General features: G+C 42.8%; 1 protein-coding gene and 1 long non-coding RNA gene across 2 annotated transcripts; both read right to left on the bottom strand.

The window, feature by feature from the left end:
- Nucleotides 1–346: 346 nt before the first annotated feature.
- Nucleotides 347–2,904, bottom strand: LOC120659705. The gene is made up of 2 exons (XR_005669147.1): nt 2,281–2,904; nt 347–926 (listed from the first exon to the last, which is right to left on the bottom strand). It is a non-coding gene; the product is annotated as an uncharacterized LOC120659705 (long non-coding RNA).
- A 2,696-nt stretch (nt 2,905–5,600) lies between these two features.
- On the bottom strand, nt 5,601–10,865 carry LOC120659703 (metal transporter Nramp5-like). The gene is made up of 14 exons (XM_039937923.1): nt 10,755–10,865; nt 10,422–10,643; nt 10,104–10,182; nt 10,001–10,041; nt 9,734–9,812; nt 9,543–9,647; nt 8,980–9,089; nt 8,522–8,703; nt 8,192–8,261; nt 7,888–8,061; nt 7,667–7,771; nt 7,108–7,239; nt 6,757–6,852; nt 5,601–6,066 (listed from the first exon to the last, which is right to left on the bottom strand). Exons 2-14 carry the CDS (start codon nt 10,515–10,517, stop codon nt 5,749–5,751), a joined length of 1,587 nt encoding a protein of 528 aa, XP_039793857.1. The 5' UTR covers nt 10,518–10,643; nt 10,755–10,865; the 3' UTR covers nt 5,601–5,748.
- Between the last annotated feature and the right edge of the window lie 8,709 nt (nt 10,866–19,574).

Below are 19,574 nucleotides of genomic sequence, written 5' to 3'. Positions count from 1 at the left end.
TCTACTCTGGGTATGGAATAGTTATTCCATACCCGAGCCAGCCTCCTGTACGCGCCGTCGGACCGCACCTGCGCTCCCTCCCACAGTCGTTTTGTTTTTCTTGCACGGAGGATGCGGCCCACCCGGCCCACCAACCAGTCATGATGCACGCCGCACGCGGCAGCACACCAATGATCACACGCTCCCTTAACTGCGGCTGTTTTTTTTTTCTCGTAGGACTGAGCGCTCAACGTTTGCTGGTGAGTCCAGATATCTAATTCACGCGCACGTGGCCACGTGCTGCCGTAAGGAAAAAGAAATATCGATGAATATACCCAGATGATTGGAAAACAAAAATGTTTTGCAGTTGCCAGACACAAAAATTCTGTTCTTTACAATAAATATATAGTTATCATCAAAATTACATCCTGTTAATCTCCCAATCTCATGTACTAAAATATGTCGATGCAAAACCTCATTACCTTGCAAACACCACACATTTTTTCTGAGCCGGTTCATAAATATCATAAACGCAGAAGATGGGTGTCATATTTCTATTATCTGCCACTCAGAACTTACATTTTCGTAAGAACCTATACACAAAAGCTCTAACTATGCAATCCTCACATGAAACTCGGAATCTATCTACTGTACAATAGATGCTCCAGCAAAAAATCCATCAACTGATGAACAAGGGGAACTGTCCCTGAACACCTAATGGTGATGATGGGCCCCAATCAAAGATGACATGGTCAATGGAGATCACTGTGCCCATCTCAGATCCTGAAAATAAAGGGGCGGGGGGGGGGGGGGCGCTTGAATATGCTGCCATCATTTTTATAGGTTGACTTCCTGAAAAAAGCATTTGAATGAACATTTTTAAGAAAATCACTAGCTTAAGTCAGAATGGGCTCTGCAGGAAAGTAGCAGGACCGGCTCCTTCATCGCTGCAGAGACAGTAACACCCAACGTTAGGGATCAAACATGAAGCCAATGGGGCATACCATAAGCATTTCAGATAGAACAAACCACAATGTATAGAGGGGCCAATGCTTCAGAACATCTGCAATAATTAAGAAAGTATACTGATCCAAATATATTAACTCCTATCAGGCAATCAAACTAATCCAAGTCTTCACGTAACACCAAAATTGGATTGGTAAATCAGATCAGCATCGTTCGGGTGAGTGCATATCTTGCAGTAACAACTAAGAAGCATACACTATTTGAACGTTTACATCTCTGAACAAAAACAAGATGCATATCTGAATTCTGAACAGGAGTTCATCTAGTGATACACAAATAAAAGTCACCAAACACTGGTACAGTTAGCAAAGCAATGGGGTCGACAATCTAATCCAACCTTAACTGTGTGACTTGAACTAGTAATCAGTTAGGAAGGTATAATTCCCACAAGAGAACAGTTCAGCAGGAAACATTTGATGCAAAAAGTATAATTCCCAGCAGGCATACTGCAATCTGTATAAGATCTAAGAATTATTAGTATATGCAGGTTAAAGACAGCCTATACACACTACATAAGAGCAAAACTATTATCAAGTAACAATAGGTTGGAATTGTATTGCAACAACCCCATAGACATGATATAGTCAGGTGCACGAACTGGCCGCAGACTTATGAATTTGTCAATAAATTATTCAGTCTAAATCAGCAGGAATTGACAAGATACTATGATATCCACATTCAAAGACAGGCATCGCAGCAATATATAAATGGTCTTGCAGCAAGTAAAGTGGCATGCATAATTGTATACTGAAATTTCAGAATACATAAGCATGCATATGGATAGTTGTTCAATAATATTGTGGACCGTTGGAATATATCATTTATTTTCCATGTCACAAATAATGACTCATGTGAATGTAAAAACCTCTATTTAATCTAGCAAACAAATGTAGAACTAATTTAGGAGAACAGAGCAGTTGACTAAAGTATGGACTCAGGTTCAAATAGCCGAGCTTGAGCTATCATAGTAGGCAGAACAGAGTTCAGCGAAATGTCACCTTCAATGACCAACAGCATGACCTGATCATACATATTCATATGCTAAAACACACTTGCACCTGGTTGTTCAGTTGATTGCGTGTTGCACAGGCCTAATTAAGTTACAAATTTATTTTATTAATCAGCACAAACTATTTTTGCCTAAGGAGGAGCTTGCAGAAGGTTTGCTCACATCGAGCTTACAATTCCACGCTCATGGTTGTTTTCAGAGGTTTCCAGGCCATGAGATGACTCATACAAAAAAATGATGATGGTTGGAGGGATCCTCCTGCATACCTTGTGTCTATTGATGCAGGATCGACGGGATCCCCCATGGATGGGACACCATTGATCAAAATGGATTGCAACGCGGTTGCTCAATCGTCTATACAATGTACTTGGTCTCAATTGCAGCATCACCTATCCGTTTATTTGAAAAACAGAGAACGAAAAAAAGTTTTTTCAAATAAAACTCCATGGTGATAGAAAGCATGACCCAAACTCAGATGGGACACATACGAGATCAGAAACAGGCAAACTATCATCTAAATTCATATGATAGGTGCATGAATTGAGGAACCCATCCACCACAGTAGCAGCCCTACCAGATCGGTAAGGATCAGGAGTTAGCCACGAGCCCACGATTCCACTTTCTGGAACTCCCCTTGCCCGGAACAAAAGAAAAACAAAATCACACAGCGACATAAACCTCTAAAAGAAATTCGAATCAAACAAAATTCTAAACTCGTTCTATGGGCGCTGTGCTTGCTTCTCCAGGCCAACCGTGCCCAGATCTGGCACCGCGAGATGAGGCAGCCTGCATGCATGTCTGGTCTCGGAATGCAATGAGACCGAGCAGATCTACTGCAAGGTGGGTTCGTGAGGGAAATAGGAGGGGAGGGGAATGGTAGGGGGGAGAAGGCAGCACCTGGGGGCTTAGACAGGCAGCTGTCGCCATCTGCAGGGGGAGTCACACCGGAGATGGGTGAGGCGCACAGGAGCAATCGGAGATGGAGGGTCAGGTGACACTGTGGTTGGTCGGGTACGGGAGCCAGCCGCCGCGACCGCCTGCAGCTGCCCGCCCGGTGGCCGCACGCTGCGCCGTCGTCACGCCTGCCACCCGCCACTGCTCTACCGCCGCCGCTTCGCGCACCTGCTCCGCTGCTCCGCCCGCCGCCGTGTCCCCCTGTGCCGCCGCGGATGAAGGAGAGGGAGGGCCCGCCGCCGCTGTTGCTCCCCGCGGTGGAAGGCGGGAGGAGGTGGTGAGCGCGCAAATCGGGGAGGCGCGCGGGTCGCGGATGCCGAGAAGTGCCGGGATGAAGGAGCTGGGGAGCGTGTGGAGGCTGAAGGAGCGGCGCCGGGGCGAGGGTCGCCGACGGGATTGGGGGCGCTGGGCGAGGGTCACCGCGGGGCAGTTGCTGCGGGGCGGGCGCGGGGAGGGCGAGCTGGGTGTCGTGGGTGGGTTGGGGGGCTGGGGCAGGGGGGTCGAGTCAAAACCGGAAGGCGCGCGCGGACCGATGCCGGAGGAAAACCGGCTGCGCACGAGGCTCGGGTATGGAGTATCTTATTCCATACCTAGGTATTCAATAGACCTACTATATATATATATAAATATATATATATATATATATATATATATATATATATATATATAAAAGTTAGTTGGATGTGGGCTCTCCTAAGTGGTCAATGTATAAATAATGAAACATTACGTGTTTTCGTTATCATGGCATATATCAGGTACTGTAATATCTTGGAAATGAAAGAGATGGATGATATCTACAGTTTGTTCTGTTACTTCATGTGGGCCTTAACTGGAATATTCTTTTTTTGGAAAAAGGAATAGTCTCCGAACTGGAATTTTCTTGGTTCTGTGTGTATGTTGATGCAGAAGCAAGAAAACAATTTCACATTATCTAGAAACTAGAATAATTTTTCATTTCTATTTGAATCTTTGTCTTAATTATTTTTTCTTTTTTTGAGTAACCTTTGTCTTAATTATTTGGTCATTGGAATGTATTGATTCAGTTTTGTTTTTTAACTTAATATATACTCCCTCCGTATATGTTTTAGCGGTCGTTCTGCGGAGAGAGCGAAGGTGCGCAAAGGATGGGAAGATGCCCGGGGGGCGGGACATCGGGAGAGGCAGCAACAACCAATCGAGCCAAATTACTTTGATGTCTACAATACACCTGCAGCCTATTTAATAAAGGCAAACAGGAAAAACTCCACCCTAATTAATCACTCATTGGTATGCACAATCATGTGCTAAACGACCTATAAATCATATACGGAGGGAGTACTATGGAGCGGTAAAGTATATGATTCCATATCAACAAAGTACAATGCATATCCTGTTTATTGTTATGCCAATCTTTTCATTTTCTATTGTACTAAAGCAGCATGTTTCAATTTAGAATATCATTTTGAGTTCTTTTATTTGTGTATCGTGACACTCAGCCCATTTAATTTGATTTGGATGTTGTCGCACATGTTTAGTATCACTTTTCTAGTTGAGCTAGGGCGAAACCAACTTATAACTTTTAAGCATTTATCCTTCATCCATGGCACCTCTAGGTTGACCATTTTACTCAAAGCGAGGATGAAAATGTAAGCAATGCGGCTTTGGAGGACGGGGTACTACATGTACGCATTATGATATAGTGTGTCCCACCATATATAAATGATTGATTTGTTGAGAACTTTTCATTTGTTTCGAATCTTCCCACTTATGGTACCATGGTCCCTCTTTCTCGTACAATTGTATGTTTATTAGTTTATATTACTAAAGTGTACATACATAAGGTAACTGAACTTTTCTTAAGAACAAGTCAAAATTTTCATGTGTACGAGATAGAAGTACTTATAAAATTCCAAAGGCCACGATTTACTCTTAAAAGGGAGATACACAAACTGATTTTTCATCTCAAATGCATTGTGTTGCGAAAACCATGTTTCTTGCTTGCAATCATATTCTTCAAGAAAATGTAATTTGCCATGTCGTCATATCAACTACGACAGCAGTTGATGCCGATACGATGTAGTAGGAATACAAAATGATGTCATCAACTGCAAGGAATATCTATTTGCAACCATTTGCACATAGTTAATCAAAATTGTTTTCACTAAAGTGTGAAAATGGTATAATTAATAAAAGTATATTACATGAACATCGTGCAACTTCTGCACTTACGGGTGATTTAAGTAAATCAATAAATATTAAATGGTGGGAAAAATATGCACTATGCTTTGCAAATTGCAATAAATTAAACTGTTCGGTGTGGTTCATATGTTTGACTTACACAGGGTAAAACTAATGTTTTACTTGAATCTCGGGAGTTTAGTTTTAAAGTGTCCTAATTCATCCCGCCCTTAGGACAGATACACTTGCCAGGCCACACTCTAGCATGACATGCATGTAAATTATCTTGTACTGCTTAAGATTCCAACAATGAAAATATGAACTTGTTCATATAAGATGTTCAATAATATATTAATTTTTTTAGTGATATATGCTACTCTATGTCAAACAAATGAAGAAGGGTGGTCCGCGTCGTCATCAACAGTAGTATTGTACATCTTATTGAGTGCTTGGGCTCCATCATCATGACAGCGACTTTTGACAAAAAGGTTGGCACCAAGATTGTAGATAGAATTACCATCCACTATTCATTTACATTCGACACTAGTTTGCTCGTAGTACACTAAAAGTGAACACAGCGTGGAATCAACATATATACTACATATATAGACTCTAGAGCCTTTCTATTCCGGGAGAGGGATGTTTGCCAGGTCCTCCCGGAATGGCACAGGCTGGTTCTCCTCTTCCTCCTCCGCCTTGGCCTTCTCGGTGTCGATTTGGGCAGAGTCGACGACGAAGGTGACGACGGTGTCCTTCCTGAAGGTGAGGTAGATGACCGCGAAAATGTAGATGAGCATGAGTGGGAAGATGAGAAGGCCGACCAGCACGTTGGCATACTTGGGCAGCGAGTTGTGGATGAGCCACCCCACGAAGCTTGTGCTCAGGAAGTACATGTTGATGCCGATGATCATCAGCCCGAGCAACCACGAGAACACGATGATCTGCAAACACATAAACACTTATGGTTAAGAACATGAGCTCTTTTACGATGATTGTATTTCATGTACTTTTACCTTGACTTTTTTCTAACAGTTAATCTACAGAAAGTATTTATAAAAATTAAATTAAATTAGTATTCGATCCCAAGTTTTGGTACTTGGTCTCACATTTTGGAAGTACCAGATACTTTATCCTAGATACTTCTAGGTACTTCCTACCTTCAGATGGACGGCTCTTATTTTTTTTCAATTATAAAATTTCTCTAAGAACATTGTTACTAGTCTTTTTTTTACATGTGGTGAAAGTAAACCACTCTTTGATTATTCCTTTTTCTTTTCGATGTTTTTTAATAAAAAAACTGCTCTCGCGATCATCTTTTCCTGTGCAGGAAAGGATGCCTCGAGTCCGGTTGCTGCAGATTCTGGATCTGGTTCGTGCAATCGGTTTGTTTGTTTCGTTTGTCGTCTTGGACATACACTGCCAGTGCTGGCATGTGATGAGCTTTGTATATGGGGTGCAGGTTTGTTTGTTGCGTTTGTATATCATATATGGAACCTGAACATGGGGTGTGCAGGTTGTGCTGGAGAACATCTTGTGCAAGGCTACCCCATGGTAGGCATCACAGGTTGATAAAAGTGCAGACACAAGCAAGCAGCAAGGACGTAGTTTTCCCTGTGGTAGTGAGTGCTTACGTAGACGGAGTTCTTGTGGGGCCCCATCTTGCTGCTGCTGCCGCTGAACTTGAGAAGTGGGATCAGGGCAAATGGCAGCTCAAAGGACAGTATCATCTGCAGGGAAAGATCACAACACAAGGCAAAGTCACCAATCATTGGCCTGCTTTATTTAGATGGTCTAGAAGGAGCACTTAATTATTGTGCACTTTTAGATCACATGCATGCTCAATATATAGTGCCCTTTTGTTAGGTAATAATAAACACTTGCTAATCACTGATGATAAGCCACAGTTAGGATTAACCAGGTGCTATATATGGGTGTTAGTGGACGGGACACTCGGTCCATATATGGGGTAGGATGTGACGCACCGAGGCGATGATGATGAGACGGCCGGCGCCATTGGAACCACCGATGATGGAGACGACTAAGCTCGGCGCAATGGCGATGCAGCGGGTCATCAGGTTCCTCAGCCACTTCTTCATCCTGATGTCCAGAAACCCCTGTACATACGTAACAGGAACAAAGCAACAAGGCTTAAAATAAAGCTTGCAGCGCCTCTTGGTGAAATCCTACTAGGATTTCCACAGTTGACTCTCCATGAGCTGTATATATATGAACAGTGCGATGAATGCGATGGTTATTTGGTTTGTCGGAAAATTGGCCATCAATTCTTGAACAACATATGATTTAGTAACTTACTAGAAATAGTACCTTACATTGAAAAAAAGGAGAATTGGTGTTCTTGAAAAAAAAACACTACCAGGAGAACGTTTAGTAACTCAAAAAAGTTTTTAAGTTATTGACAAAAAAGCTCAAATTAAGTTCAGTCTTACAGATCATGACAAGTCAAACCGCAAGTTGTAAATATCATGGACTTAATAGATTACATAATTAACCTAATCATTTTTTAAAAATGGTGAAAGGTACCTGCATGATGTATTGGCCGGAGTAAGTGCCTGTTATGGTGGAGCTCTGCCCAGACGCCAAGAGCGCTATGCCGTACACGATAGCACTCGACCTGCCCAGCACGTTCTGATCGAAGCACACAGATAAAACAAAGAAAAACTCATTTAGTATCTCTAACAATAATTCTCGCAGCTAGCTAGCTGTAGTTGGTGGTCACTGGCGAGTAGTAGCTATCGCCGTGCCTTGAGGAGAAAGGAGGAGGAGTCCAGTGTGAGGTCGCTGCACTTCTCGGCGTCCTCCGGCGAGAGGTTGTCGGCGAAGCAGACGGTCCCGGAGACGCAGATGACGGCGATGTTGATCAGCAGGGCCACGAACAGCGCGAACCCGCTCTCGTAGAGGAAGAACCTGCAGGCGTCCTGAATTTGATCCAACAGGGCACATCATGCATGTGCAGAAGTGAGTTGAATGGCACATGAGTACCATTTCTTTTTCTTTTCCTTCAACATGTACAATATATTTGGCGAGTCAATATGAGGTAACTTTTACCTTGATTCCTCTAACCGATGAGGGGGTCTTTCTTGACAGCACCAGTGCAGAGTGCAAGAACAGGTTGTGCCTGCAACCAATCAGTTGTTTATTTGTTATACTCAAATAAACAAGAACTTCTTTTGGTTTTAGTCAACAGATAACAAGTTGTAAACAAATAAAAACATGTTCGTGGCAACTACTGCTGATGTGCATGTGGAGCTCTGACGCAGTTCAGTTCATTGCCAACCACTTCTATTTTCAAAATCCCTTGACCTGGCCGCCTTGTTTGCCATGGACAAATCAGTAATAATTTTTAAAAGCATGTGCAATCCTCAATTAATTGCTTACGGCATGATAAGAGCTCCAAGGAGGGCAATAGCGTCCCCGGTGGCGCCAGCGCCCTTGAGCCTAGGGATGAAGAGCCCTTTGAGGACCTCCACCGCCGGAGGCTTCACGAAGCTCATCTCCCCGAAGAAGCACGCTGCCATGACGAACACCAGCATCGAGATTAGAAACTCCAGCTTCCGCACCTAGTTCAAAAAAGGAAAGACGCCAATACCATCACACTAAGCAACTAGTTAATTAGTTAACACGTTTTATCTTAAAGAAAGAAAGGTTTGTGACAATTTCCTTTTTTTTGAAATGAGGTTTGTTGCAATTTCTTAATAACTAAAAAGTGCAACGATTGGATCAATTCTCCCACAACATCTTTAAAATACAGTCAAATCTTGAAATTTATATCCATGGATGTCCACATCAATATTTGAAAAATATAACAGTTGAACGGTAAATTCATGAATACGTACCCCATATCGTTGCAGGCCTAGAAGCATGAGAGTGCTGGAGCCGGTGATGAGAACCCCAACCCACACGGGGATGTGAAACAAAAGGTTGAAAGCGAAGGCCGTCCCTATAACTGCGAAAACGTAGGACATCAAATGTTAGTAAGAAACAAGGATTGATTATTGTTCTAGGTCCTTGCAACTTCTTCTCCAGTGCTGCTATTTGACGATAAGACAATTGAACACGCCAGTGGAAGATCACATTTTGTATGATAGTATCTTGCATCATCCTAAGATGATCTTGATTATTTTAGCACAAATATTTGTGAGGGATGTCATAAAAACTATTTGTATGGAACAGTATGGACTATAGACAAAGAAGTAGAACAAAAAATTTGCTCTAGTTGTGGATTAACAATTAGAATGTGGGCCCAGACGTTGGGAGTACGTACATATACTTTTTTGTTCCTCAGTCAGCAGCTTAAACTAAATTAGAACAAGGTCAAATGTGGCCTTTATTTCTTGAGATATTTATAGTTTGTGATTGCTGAATATTATAGTTTTGGCTTATTATTTTTTCTTCTAACCTTCTGGAATATCTGCAGCAATCACAGCTACCTCTGCAAGGATCCATAGACAGATCCTCACAAACTTTGGGTACTCACTCTTGCATATCTCAGCAAGATGCCTCCCTGGTTTAAAATGAATACCATTAGTTCCAAATTGTCAATATTTCTATACGCAGAGATGACAAAAGAAGGCGCTGCCTTCTAGTTACCTGTCACAACTCCAAGATTAGCTGCTAGTGATTGTATGATCAGTGCAAAGATGAGACCAATGAGAATCACCCAAAGGAGCTAAAGATGACAAAAGAGAATCAGGCAATTGAAAAAGGCAAACATTCAGTTAGGTTCACCTTTTTGCAATCTTCTTGAATAGAAGTTCAGAAAATTTGCTAGAGTAAATGGTGGCGAAAAGAAAAACACAGAATCATAAAAGGAAGGAACAAAATTTTCTTTGCTTTTGGAACGCACTGAAAATGTACCTCATATCTGTGATTTGCTCCAGCTTGCAGATCCGTCTCCACTGTTTCAGGTTAGAAAAAGGTTGTGAGAAACGCAGAGAGAGAGAGAGAGAGAGAGACTCACAGTTCCCAGGATCCAAGTATGCCAATGACACCATAAATCCTGGTCCAACATGAGCCAGGAACCTTTTCCATGCAGGCTCCTGGGTTACACAGAACAAAACGGAAGAAGTTTTGAACAAGTGAAATGACCATCTGCTTATCTAGGAGCATAAGCGTGACAAGGATTCAGAGAGCACTTCCTACAGTCTTGTCAACAATAATATCACTCGTCACTTCAAAACTCCCACCCATCCATTATATTCTAGAAACTCAAGATTGAAGTGATACATGGATGTTCGTCGAAAAAAAAGTGATACATGGATGCAGATAGACAAGTAACCTTGATCAGTCGATCACTGTCTTCGAGATTCTTAGACTCTTCCTGCGCATTAGCTCTCCAGCTATCGTTGCCCCGAGTTTCCCTCTCAATCTCCATTCCTACAGCCTATCAACTCTCTCAATTCTCAAAGGCTTGGAGAAGATGATAGTGTGGAGTGGTGTCCTCTTGCCACCCCTTGGCCAACTTATATACACACCATGCAAGTGTGCAACCATATGGATGCTGCTAAGAGATTAAAAAAATTGTGGGACAATCTTTTGCCTGATAAACATACACAAGAAAACTCCATTTGGCATCCTATCAAGGCAAAACAGGAGGGGCCAAGGGATGTACCTGCTTCCTTTTCTACTCTGGTTTGTTTATTTCTAGTCACGGTCATGGAACCTAGGTTTATGTTGGGGAGTGATAGCTTGCCATGACCCCGAAACCATGCCTTTTGTCTGCACTACTAATTAGAAAGGGCTTCAGGGCCACTGGTTGCTATATTTAGTGTGCTAGCAGATCTGATGGTTTACCTGCAAATTTGGTGCCATTGCTTTATTTGTTGAATATCATACTAATAATCTGCGTGAACTTTTTGGTGACTAGTTTTCATTGTTTTTTTTTTCGAGAATGTGACTAGTTTTCATTGTGTAGGTGTAGACGTGTGGTAGTGGTGGGTGAGAATCGTGTCGTGTAAGCACAGGTGAAACTGTCGTTTTATTTCTACAAAGGAGAGTAGTATTACTTAATTGTTGCGACATCCGATCTGATACTGAAGTCATTGTAGTTCAGTAAAGTCTGAACTGGAGAAAGAAAAGGGACTGCCTCAATTTATTCATTAGATATGCCAAATCCCGGACCAGCTGATTTTTAGCATTTTAATTCTAGTCAGGTATAATCTTTTGCCAAATCCTCATTTTTTTAAAAAAAATGCGACGGGGGATATGACGGTCCTCGCCATATTTCATTAAGAGAAAGCGACACCGGCTTCCGTTCGCAAAAAAACCCCGAACCCCTGCCAGCGAGGGGATTTTTTTTTTGCGCACGTCCGGGTTTGAGCCCGGGCGGGCAAGCTCCACGACGGGAGGCTCCGCCAACCGAGCTTTGCTCAGTCTACCCAAATCCTCACTTGATGATAGTTAATTCTGTCCTACTCTGCCAGATAGAGAAACAACCAGTTAATTTTTTACCAGTAGTTTCCTAAACGATAGAGTTTACCATTTGTTCTGGAGATCTGATCTGTCCAAAAGAGATTCCTTTTATAGAGAGAACGTTGAAGAATCCATATGATCTGGAACTGTAGCTCAGGATGGGTGGGTCCTGCCTACTGCAGAGGCATGTGTGCTATACATGATTCTTTTTCTTGTAATGAAGTGGCTATGTGTTATTCTGCTTGTACTCCCCTTTGGGGTTGGGCTCAATCATTGAACAAGACAAGACCACATATAAGCATCCAAGCTAGCTCAGACCTGTGTAGGCATGCCTAGATTAAGTCAGGTCTGTCATCATATTCCCCCTCTTATAGCCCCCCCCCCCCCCCCCCCCGGCATGAGTTGTGCGTAGCAAAATGGTGCCATTGTGTACTCGAGACAACCACTTGAATCAGGACTGAACTTACGTACTGTCGTAAATTTTGAACTGAAAATCACGATCACTTAGCATTTGGGACTTGTTTTGAAATGTTCATCAAACTTTTTCAGTGCCAGCTGATAACTTCCAAAAACCTTTTGGTACCAATGGGTAGGCACGGTCCGTCTAACACAGTATTGAAACATTGGAAAGGCAAGCTTCAGTCATCAGCAATCCTCAAGGAGAAGGACAGAACAAGTAAAAAAGCAAAGAGATGTGGGTGTATCAACTGACCGGTTGCGAAAGCTCGTCTGAGAACAGGTACAAAAAATATCCCGGTGATGTAACCACTGGCCGCCCAAGATATTCTACTTCAATTGCTCATCTCCTCCTTGGAAGGTAGCCATGTTTTTATACTTCAGAATAGAAAGCGTGGCCGTCCATGCTTGCTCGCTATCCTGGCATCCTGCTCATTCTTTCTCTCTTTCTTTCTAAAAAAATTCTCTCTCTTTGATCAATGCAGATTTTATTTTTATCTTTCGGCTGGGTGCAGAGCGATGATGTATGTAATTGATGATGGAATATTCTTGGCCAGTCAAGTAAGTACTGATAATTCTTCAATTATATGGACAACCATTTTTTCTTTGCTAGAGAGTTATCGTCCTATACATAGCGATCAGTACTGTCAAAGTGTTGACATGGTATGATTGATGCTTTACAACAATTTCATAAAACCGCCTTTGTCGAGTAAGCGGCAGTGCGATGATTTGTTTAATTTTGTCCTCCCCGAGAAATGGGGCTAAAAATTGTTGGAGCAACTGCACCGCGCGACACGCGCCTTCGGACCGCTATTCCCGAGCGTCTGGCTTTCAGCCCAATACGGAGAGCAACAACAAAGTGATACTTGGGCCATCTCCCCAAAAGACTAGTCCCATGGGTAAGCAACTCCCTCACACTTATAAGTTGTGCTACTCCACAAGCAAGGTGGGATTATTCCCAACAAAAATGTTACAACAATTTCATGTGGTATATGCTGCAGAAGATCTTGGGGGGGGGGGGGGGGGGGGGGGGGGCTATCTGGACCGGATCCCTCATAAGCCTAGAATTACTTAACAGCTAGGCCTTTCGACTTTTGCTGGATTTTGTTGTGCTATATCTGAATGCCAATACCAAGATGGTAATCCAAAAGAAGTTGGATCCCTAGCCAGCCTATTGCTGTTGTTTTTGCTGAGCTTTTTCGTTGGCAGAATGACAGGTGGAGCAGATAGTGCCAAAGGAGCTTGAGATTTTCAGCTACTGTGAAACATTATGGTACTTTTGTGCTTTGTTCGAGAAACTGGTTGCCGGTATTGTTAGATCAATTGGATCGACTAGGGTGTAAATCAAATGGGAGAACTCACTTTCTGTTGGGGAAAACATTGCTCGTAGCCCGTACCGCATCCATGGCGCCGTACAGCGGCGTCGCGGGTACGCAGGGGTGGTGGCGGCGCGGTGCAGTGGCCGTTGTAGGGTCGCCGGAGACATGAGGTCGACGACGGCGTGGCATAGGGGCGGCGGGCTTCCCGTCGCTTCAGTGCCTCGCGTAGATCGGGTCGCAACTAGGGTTTTCGGTGGGGTAACAGAACAGCGGCGAACCTCGTGTATTGAGCCACTGACCCCACCTCTCTCTTTTATACGGCACTGTGCGACGGGGGCCCACCAGCCGTGTTGGGCTGGGCGTCCCCGATCAGGACGTGAGTCAAGCGGTCCGAGCGGGCCGTTGGGCTTGACTCGGATGAGATCAACCTAACATTCTCCCCCTTGATCTCATCTTATACCTTTTAACTTTATAAATTTCATTTCTTTTCATATTTCATCACAGATCAATGCATAGAGCAGCTTCATCATCATGGTCAGTTGCCGATAGATTCAACAGCTACAATACACGTCTCTGTTCTGAAATAGATACTTGTTGTTCTTGAATCATTGAAGTGGACACGCATTCCCACTTCTCTTCAAGTCTTACGTCTCTACATACCATGCTCCCCCAGACTTTGCCATCTTTTGTAAATATGGCGTATCAGTAAATCTCTTTATTTGGGTTACATCTGTTAAAAATTTTATATGTGCTCTGTAAGCACCATCTTACTATCTTTGAGGGTCATCCAGCATGAATACTGGAATTTAGCTATTTCTTTACATAGGGGTATCAGTATATTGACCGTTGTACTCCCCTGACGGTCACATTCATTCTTTAATAGATCATCTCTTATTTTCAATGCACATTACAGGGGAGTATCTTTCTTAACTGTCTCATATTTCTTCCCCTCGAAATGTGGCTTGAACTTTTCTACCACAATTTTGAAAACTATTCACAACTTTTGTGAATGAGGAAACTTTTATTACTTCATCCACATGATTACGTCATGCAGACCAAAGTAATTTCATAATTCGTATGGGAGTACCTTTTACTCATTTCACTTTAAGAACTCAACAGAGTCCTTTATTTCATATGACAGTTCTTTTCCTCATTTCACTTTAATGACTCAACATAGTGCTTTATTTCAGATCTTTTTGCAAGTCACGCTTGCATATCATTCTTATCTTGAGGTTCGTATGTGACTTTTCGTTCTTCTTCAAACTAATTGAGTGCTAAATCACTGTGACACAATAGAAGTGCCCGATAAATTCTAGAATAGCAAAGCTACTCCAAACTTTTCTCCCAGTGTGGGATAGACCAGCACATGAGTCATCACAACTTTCTCCCACCATGCAGGATTGGCACTATGTCAACTTTACCCCGTCATGCGGGTATTGTTTCATCCTTTTTCCAGACATAAATGTCAGGACTGGCTCAAATCAAATTCAGAAATAAATCTGAATATTCCATGACACACATGCTTCATCCGACGTTGGTCAAATTAAACATGTATGACTAATCACAACTTTGAATGAACTCAAAATGAATTCTACTTGATAGAGAGTACATAAGAGACATTTCTCAAAAGAATCTCTTACTGCTCTATTTTCTTTTATTGGATCAAAATCCTCAATTACTTTACTTTTCAAACAATTCTTTAAAGAGAATACACTTTATCATGCGACGGTCTTCTTTCTTTCTAAGTCACAAGTACTCAGCTCATCTTCTTTTGTCCCTTCAAGAAGGACTACACGCAAATCTTTGTCTGAAAAGACAACAATTAAAACTTTAAGTTCTATTCTATATCACCGTTGGGCAGAAATAGAATAATCTTTTACATTAATTCCATATCACCGTTGGGCAAAAACAGAATTAACATATAAAAAACTCAATAAACTTTAAAACCATATATTTGCTACTCAGAATTAAATTCTCCCGTTGGTTCGAATTTAATTAGAGGATAATCAACTTTATTGCAGCACAAACTAGAAAAATACATTTCTCTAGTTTGAGAGCAGTTCTTTAGCTACTCTATGAAAATGGTCACTTTGATGCAACACTTACTATAGACTTTAAACTTTAAGCTATGACTCATAAGAATTATAATATCATTATCATCAAAGTTGGTCAGAAAATAACAATATCATAATTAACTTTAATTTCTTTCCTTTGAGAATCATCTTTATGAGTCCAGTAAAGCTCAACTTTGATACTTCAAACAGCACAATAATGCCAAAACACAACCTTGATTTAAAACAGCGGAAGCTTTTCTATCTTTTAAACATTAAAATGTAGCTTTCACCCACAGGGAAAAAAACTCATCTAAGACTTTTAAACTATTCTTCAAATTAAATCTTCTTGTTGGTTCCAACTTAATTGAAAGATTAAACCTTTTCCTTTGCGGTGGAAAACTTTTCTTTCTTTAATCCAGCGAAAAACTTTTCTTTCTTTTCAGAAACAGTACTTCGTACTCATTTTCTCTCTAAACAATCTATCTCATTGGTTCAAAATTGAATAGAGATAAAACCGTACAAAATTTACTCAAAGTAAATTCTTTAATCATGCTCTTAAAATTAAGAGCAACACCTTTAAAACTTTGCAGCGAATACATGTAAAATTCTATTCTATATTCAGAAGCATTATCACTGTGAAACTTTACTATTCTCTAAAACAAATTATCCCGTTGGTTTAAATTTGTCTAGAGAATCAAAACTATACAAAATTCTATAAAGAAATGCTTCTGAAAAGGATAAAACTTAGTTCCTTTCTTTACTGTGTTCGTGGCCCAACTGAGAAAATAGCCCATGGTCCACAACTGTTTGTTTTCGGCTCGGCTCGCTCCATAGCCCAGTCGGCTCGGCGCTCTCCCGCCTTGGCCTGTAGCCCCAGCACCTTTGACACAGCCCAGCAGTAGGCAAGTCGGCCCGACTCAGCTCCCTCCTGGGCCGGATTCAGCCCGCCAGCCGCCCGGGCGCTCCTGGCCGTCGGATGAGATCCGACGGCCGCCCGTCGATTTCGGCCAGGTGAAAACCTGCGTTGGCCGCCAGCCCCCACGGAACCCTAATTTCATTTCGTTTCTCCCTTTCTTTCTCGGTCGAGCGGGAGGCGGCGGCGCCGCCGGCGCGCGCGCTCGGTTAGGCCGCCGTCAGGCCAGCGACCGCCACGCCATGGTCGCGCGCAAAGCCGGGGCTTCCTTTCTTCTTTCTTTTGACCTCCTTCCCCTTTCTATCTCCCGAGACGGAGGGACGGCCGACCATGGTGACCAGGGAGGGAGGTGATGGCGCCACCGCCGGTCCCCTTGCCGGTGCTCGTGCTCGCCTTCGGCTGAGCACGCCGCTGTCAAGCGGACTGGGCGACGGTGCCCTGTGCCCCGAGCTCAAGGCGGGGCGGAGTTCTTTTGAGCGCGGCGGCTCCTTTCCAAACCGCGCGGCGGCGGTAGTACGCGGGCCGCCTTGGGTTGGCAACAAGCGTAGCAAGGGCCGGCGGTGGCGACAGCGGGTGAGTTCCACCGCCCTTTTCCTTTGGTAGGGTTAGGTTTTCCTTTCTGTCTTCGATTTGCATTGAATTGTTTCGATCTGTTCTGATTCTTTTGATTCGAGGATTAATCCTTCTTTCCAACACTCGATTCACACACTAGATCGGCTCTTGATACCATTGTTAGATCAATTGGATCGACTAGGGTGTAAATCAAATGGGAGAACTCACTTTCTATTGGGGAAAACATTGCTCGTAGCCCGTACCGCATCCATGGTGCCATACAGTGGCGTTGCGGGTACGCAGGGGTGGTGGCGGCGCGGTGCAGTGGCCGTTGCAGGGTCGCCGGAGACGTGAGGTCGACGACGGCGTGGCGCAAGGGCGGCGGGCTTCCCGTCGCTTCAGTGCCTCGCGTAGATCGGGTCGCGACTAGGGTTTTTGGTGGGGTAACAGAATAGCGGCGAACCTCGTGTATTGAGCCACTAACGCAGGGGCGGCGGGCTTCCCGTCGCTTCAGTGCCTCGCGTAGATCGGGTCGCGACTAGGGTTTTCGGTGGGGTAACAGAATAGCGGCGAACCTCGTGTATTGAGCCACTGACCCCACCTCTCTCTTTTATACGGCACTGTGCGACGGGGGCCCACCAGCCGTGTTGGGCTGGGCGTCCCCGATCAAGACGTGAGTCAAGGGGTCCGAGCGGGCCGTTGGGCTTGACTCGGATGAGATCAACATAACAGGTATATCTTGTACCCAAACATGTTCAATTTCAACAAAGATAGAGAATGCCCCCTTCTCTTTCTGAAAACGATAGAAATAAGAGTTGTGCAACAATGGAAACACACCTTGTGAATAAAGATCGTTGCCAAGTTGACAGTTTCATTTTTCAGTGGTCTTGCACAGGCGAAGTACGTTACTCGTCATTGTTGATGCTCATATATGATCTGCCAGCTGATTCGTGGCGACAAGTGCAATCCTCCAATATAAGTACTACCTCCGTACCAATCGAAACGTAAAAAGGCAACTGGCTAGTTCTTTGCAGTAATCGTCAAGACAGGAACCTCTGTTTGTTACCTGGCCGCATCATCTGATCATCGTACGATTTGATATGAGGATCTTCATTGGAAGGCTGTTAGCAGCGTGCTATCGACTGCACTTATGGCACGGTTTGCTTTTTGGAAGGTCTATCCCTTGAACCTCGAAGAGCCATTCGTTCTGTACTTCTGTTGGCCGATAGCAATCATCGTGCCTGTGAAGCGTTCAGGGCCACTTCATTCAGAGTTAACGGTGAGAAGCTCTTCAACCTTCAGTCAGATGCAGATCCGTATGATAACTTGATCAGCTTCTTCTCTCTGGCCAGTATATTGTTTTACTTCCGTAGGAGACTTAGTGTTTGCTGTCCAACACAATCAGTGTATGAATCTGAGAGGTAGGTCATATACAGGCCATTCTAAAAAACAAGAACCCCAGAAAATGACAGCACAGTTACATTGTTCAAATCTGCTCGCAGCAATGATAAACAAGAAAATATGGAGATAGTAAAAGCTGTTTTTAATAGTAGTTTTATTTTAGACCTAAAGGGATACAGAGTTCACAGACTTGGTCAAAGTCAAACATTTTCATTTTTGACCAGAATATCTTCAAAAGTAATTTACTTTTAAATAGAAAATGTTATAGGTTGTGATAGTTTGTTTCGTTATGAATAAAATGATATCGCTTTTATGTTGTCAATTTTTATAATTTTTGTACCATCTATTGCCAAACTTTAAATGATCTGACTTGGAGAAAATATGAAAATAGCTATACTTTGGGATGGAGGTAGTTAGAAATACCAAGAGGTACCTGGAAAAAGGTACCAAATTTGTAGGACCAGTACCAAAAATGATGGGACCAGTACCGGCATGAATTTAATTTTTAACTTCCACAATCAGATCAATGGTCAAAAACATTCTGACTACACGTACCATGTAGTACCTCCCAACCACAGTAACAATCTCTGAGGCATCTTCAGGAGGTACCGGAAGGTACCGAGAGGTATATTTCCTATTTTAGTATAGGTTCGATCTATTTTGGTACCGATTGGTACCATTTTATAGGTACCTCTTGGGACCTCTAATGTCTCAGCCGTCGTTTCAGCCTGATGGACGCTTCTCATGTATTTCAACCATTATAAAATTTCTCATCCTCTCTAAAGTTGAAACCCTTATCAGGTATATCCTTTCAATTTCTACACATCTCGCATCGATTCATCAGTGCAACATACCACATCATATAATCTTGTTCTATGCATTCCTCATCCTTCTCTTCTAGTCTAGCTTTACGACATTATAATACAATCTGAGTCTTTTGCTTTTGGAGGGGTTTCACTGGTGCAACTAATATTTGTTATTTATTAATGATATTTTTATAGTAGTTCTATGCATTCCAATTATTTTTAAGCAATTTAACTTTAAACATGTTCCGCACATCTCCACTAGTTTTCTAAATGGCTTGACATAATAAGTTGATGAGAATTATTAATTTCGGTAGCATATATATCTTGTCGTGTTGGGCAACAATACAACTGTACCCATTCTACTGGTTGGTTGACTCATTGCACAATAAAGATTCTTATTTTGTGTGGTATGTGAAACTAAGCTAGAAATGCATGGTGGTCACCTATGTATCAAAATATAATGGTGTATTGCCCATGATGACAACTGTTCTTTCGAACATGTTGTGTTGGTCCAATCAA

The sequence above is a fragment of the Panicum virgatum genome, chromosome 2N (assembly GCF_016808335.1).
Source record: "Panicum virgatum strain AP13 chromosome 2N, P.virgatum_v5, whole genome shotgun sequence".
Lineage (NCBI taxonomy): Eukaryota > Viridiplantae > Streptophyta > Magnoliopsida > Poales > Poaceae > Panicum > Panicum virgatum.
Note: the sequence above shows the minus strand (reverse complement) of the source record. Positions and strands in the feature narration are given on the sequence as shown.

Excerpts from the sequence above, each read along its gene's own strand:
- LOC120659703 (XM_039937923.1), bottom strand. The coding sequence starts at position 10,517 with ATGGAGATTGAGAGGGAAACTCGGGGCAACGATAGCTGGAGAGCTAAT. Across the intron at positions 9,648-9,733 it reads TAATCTTGGAGTTGTGACAG|GGAGGCATCTTGCTGAGATA; the intron begins GTAACTAGAAGG and ends ATTTTAAACCAG. Across the intron at positions 6,853-7,107 it reads GTCTCATCATCATCGCCTCG|ATGATACTGTCCTTTGAGCT; the intron begins GTGCGTCACATC and ends CTTTCCCTGCAG.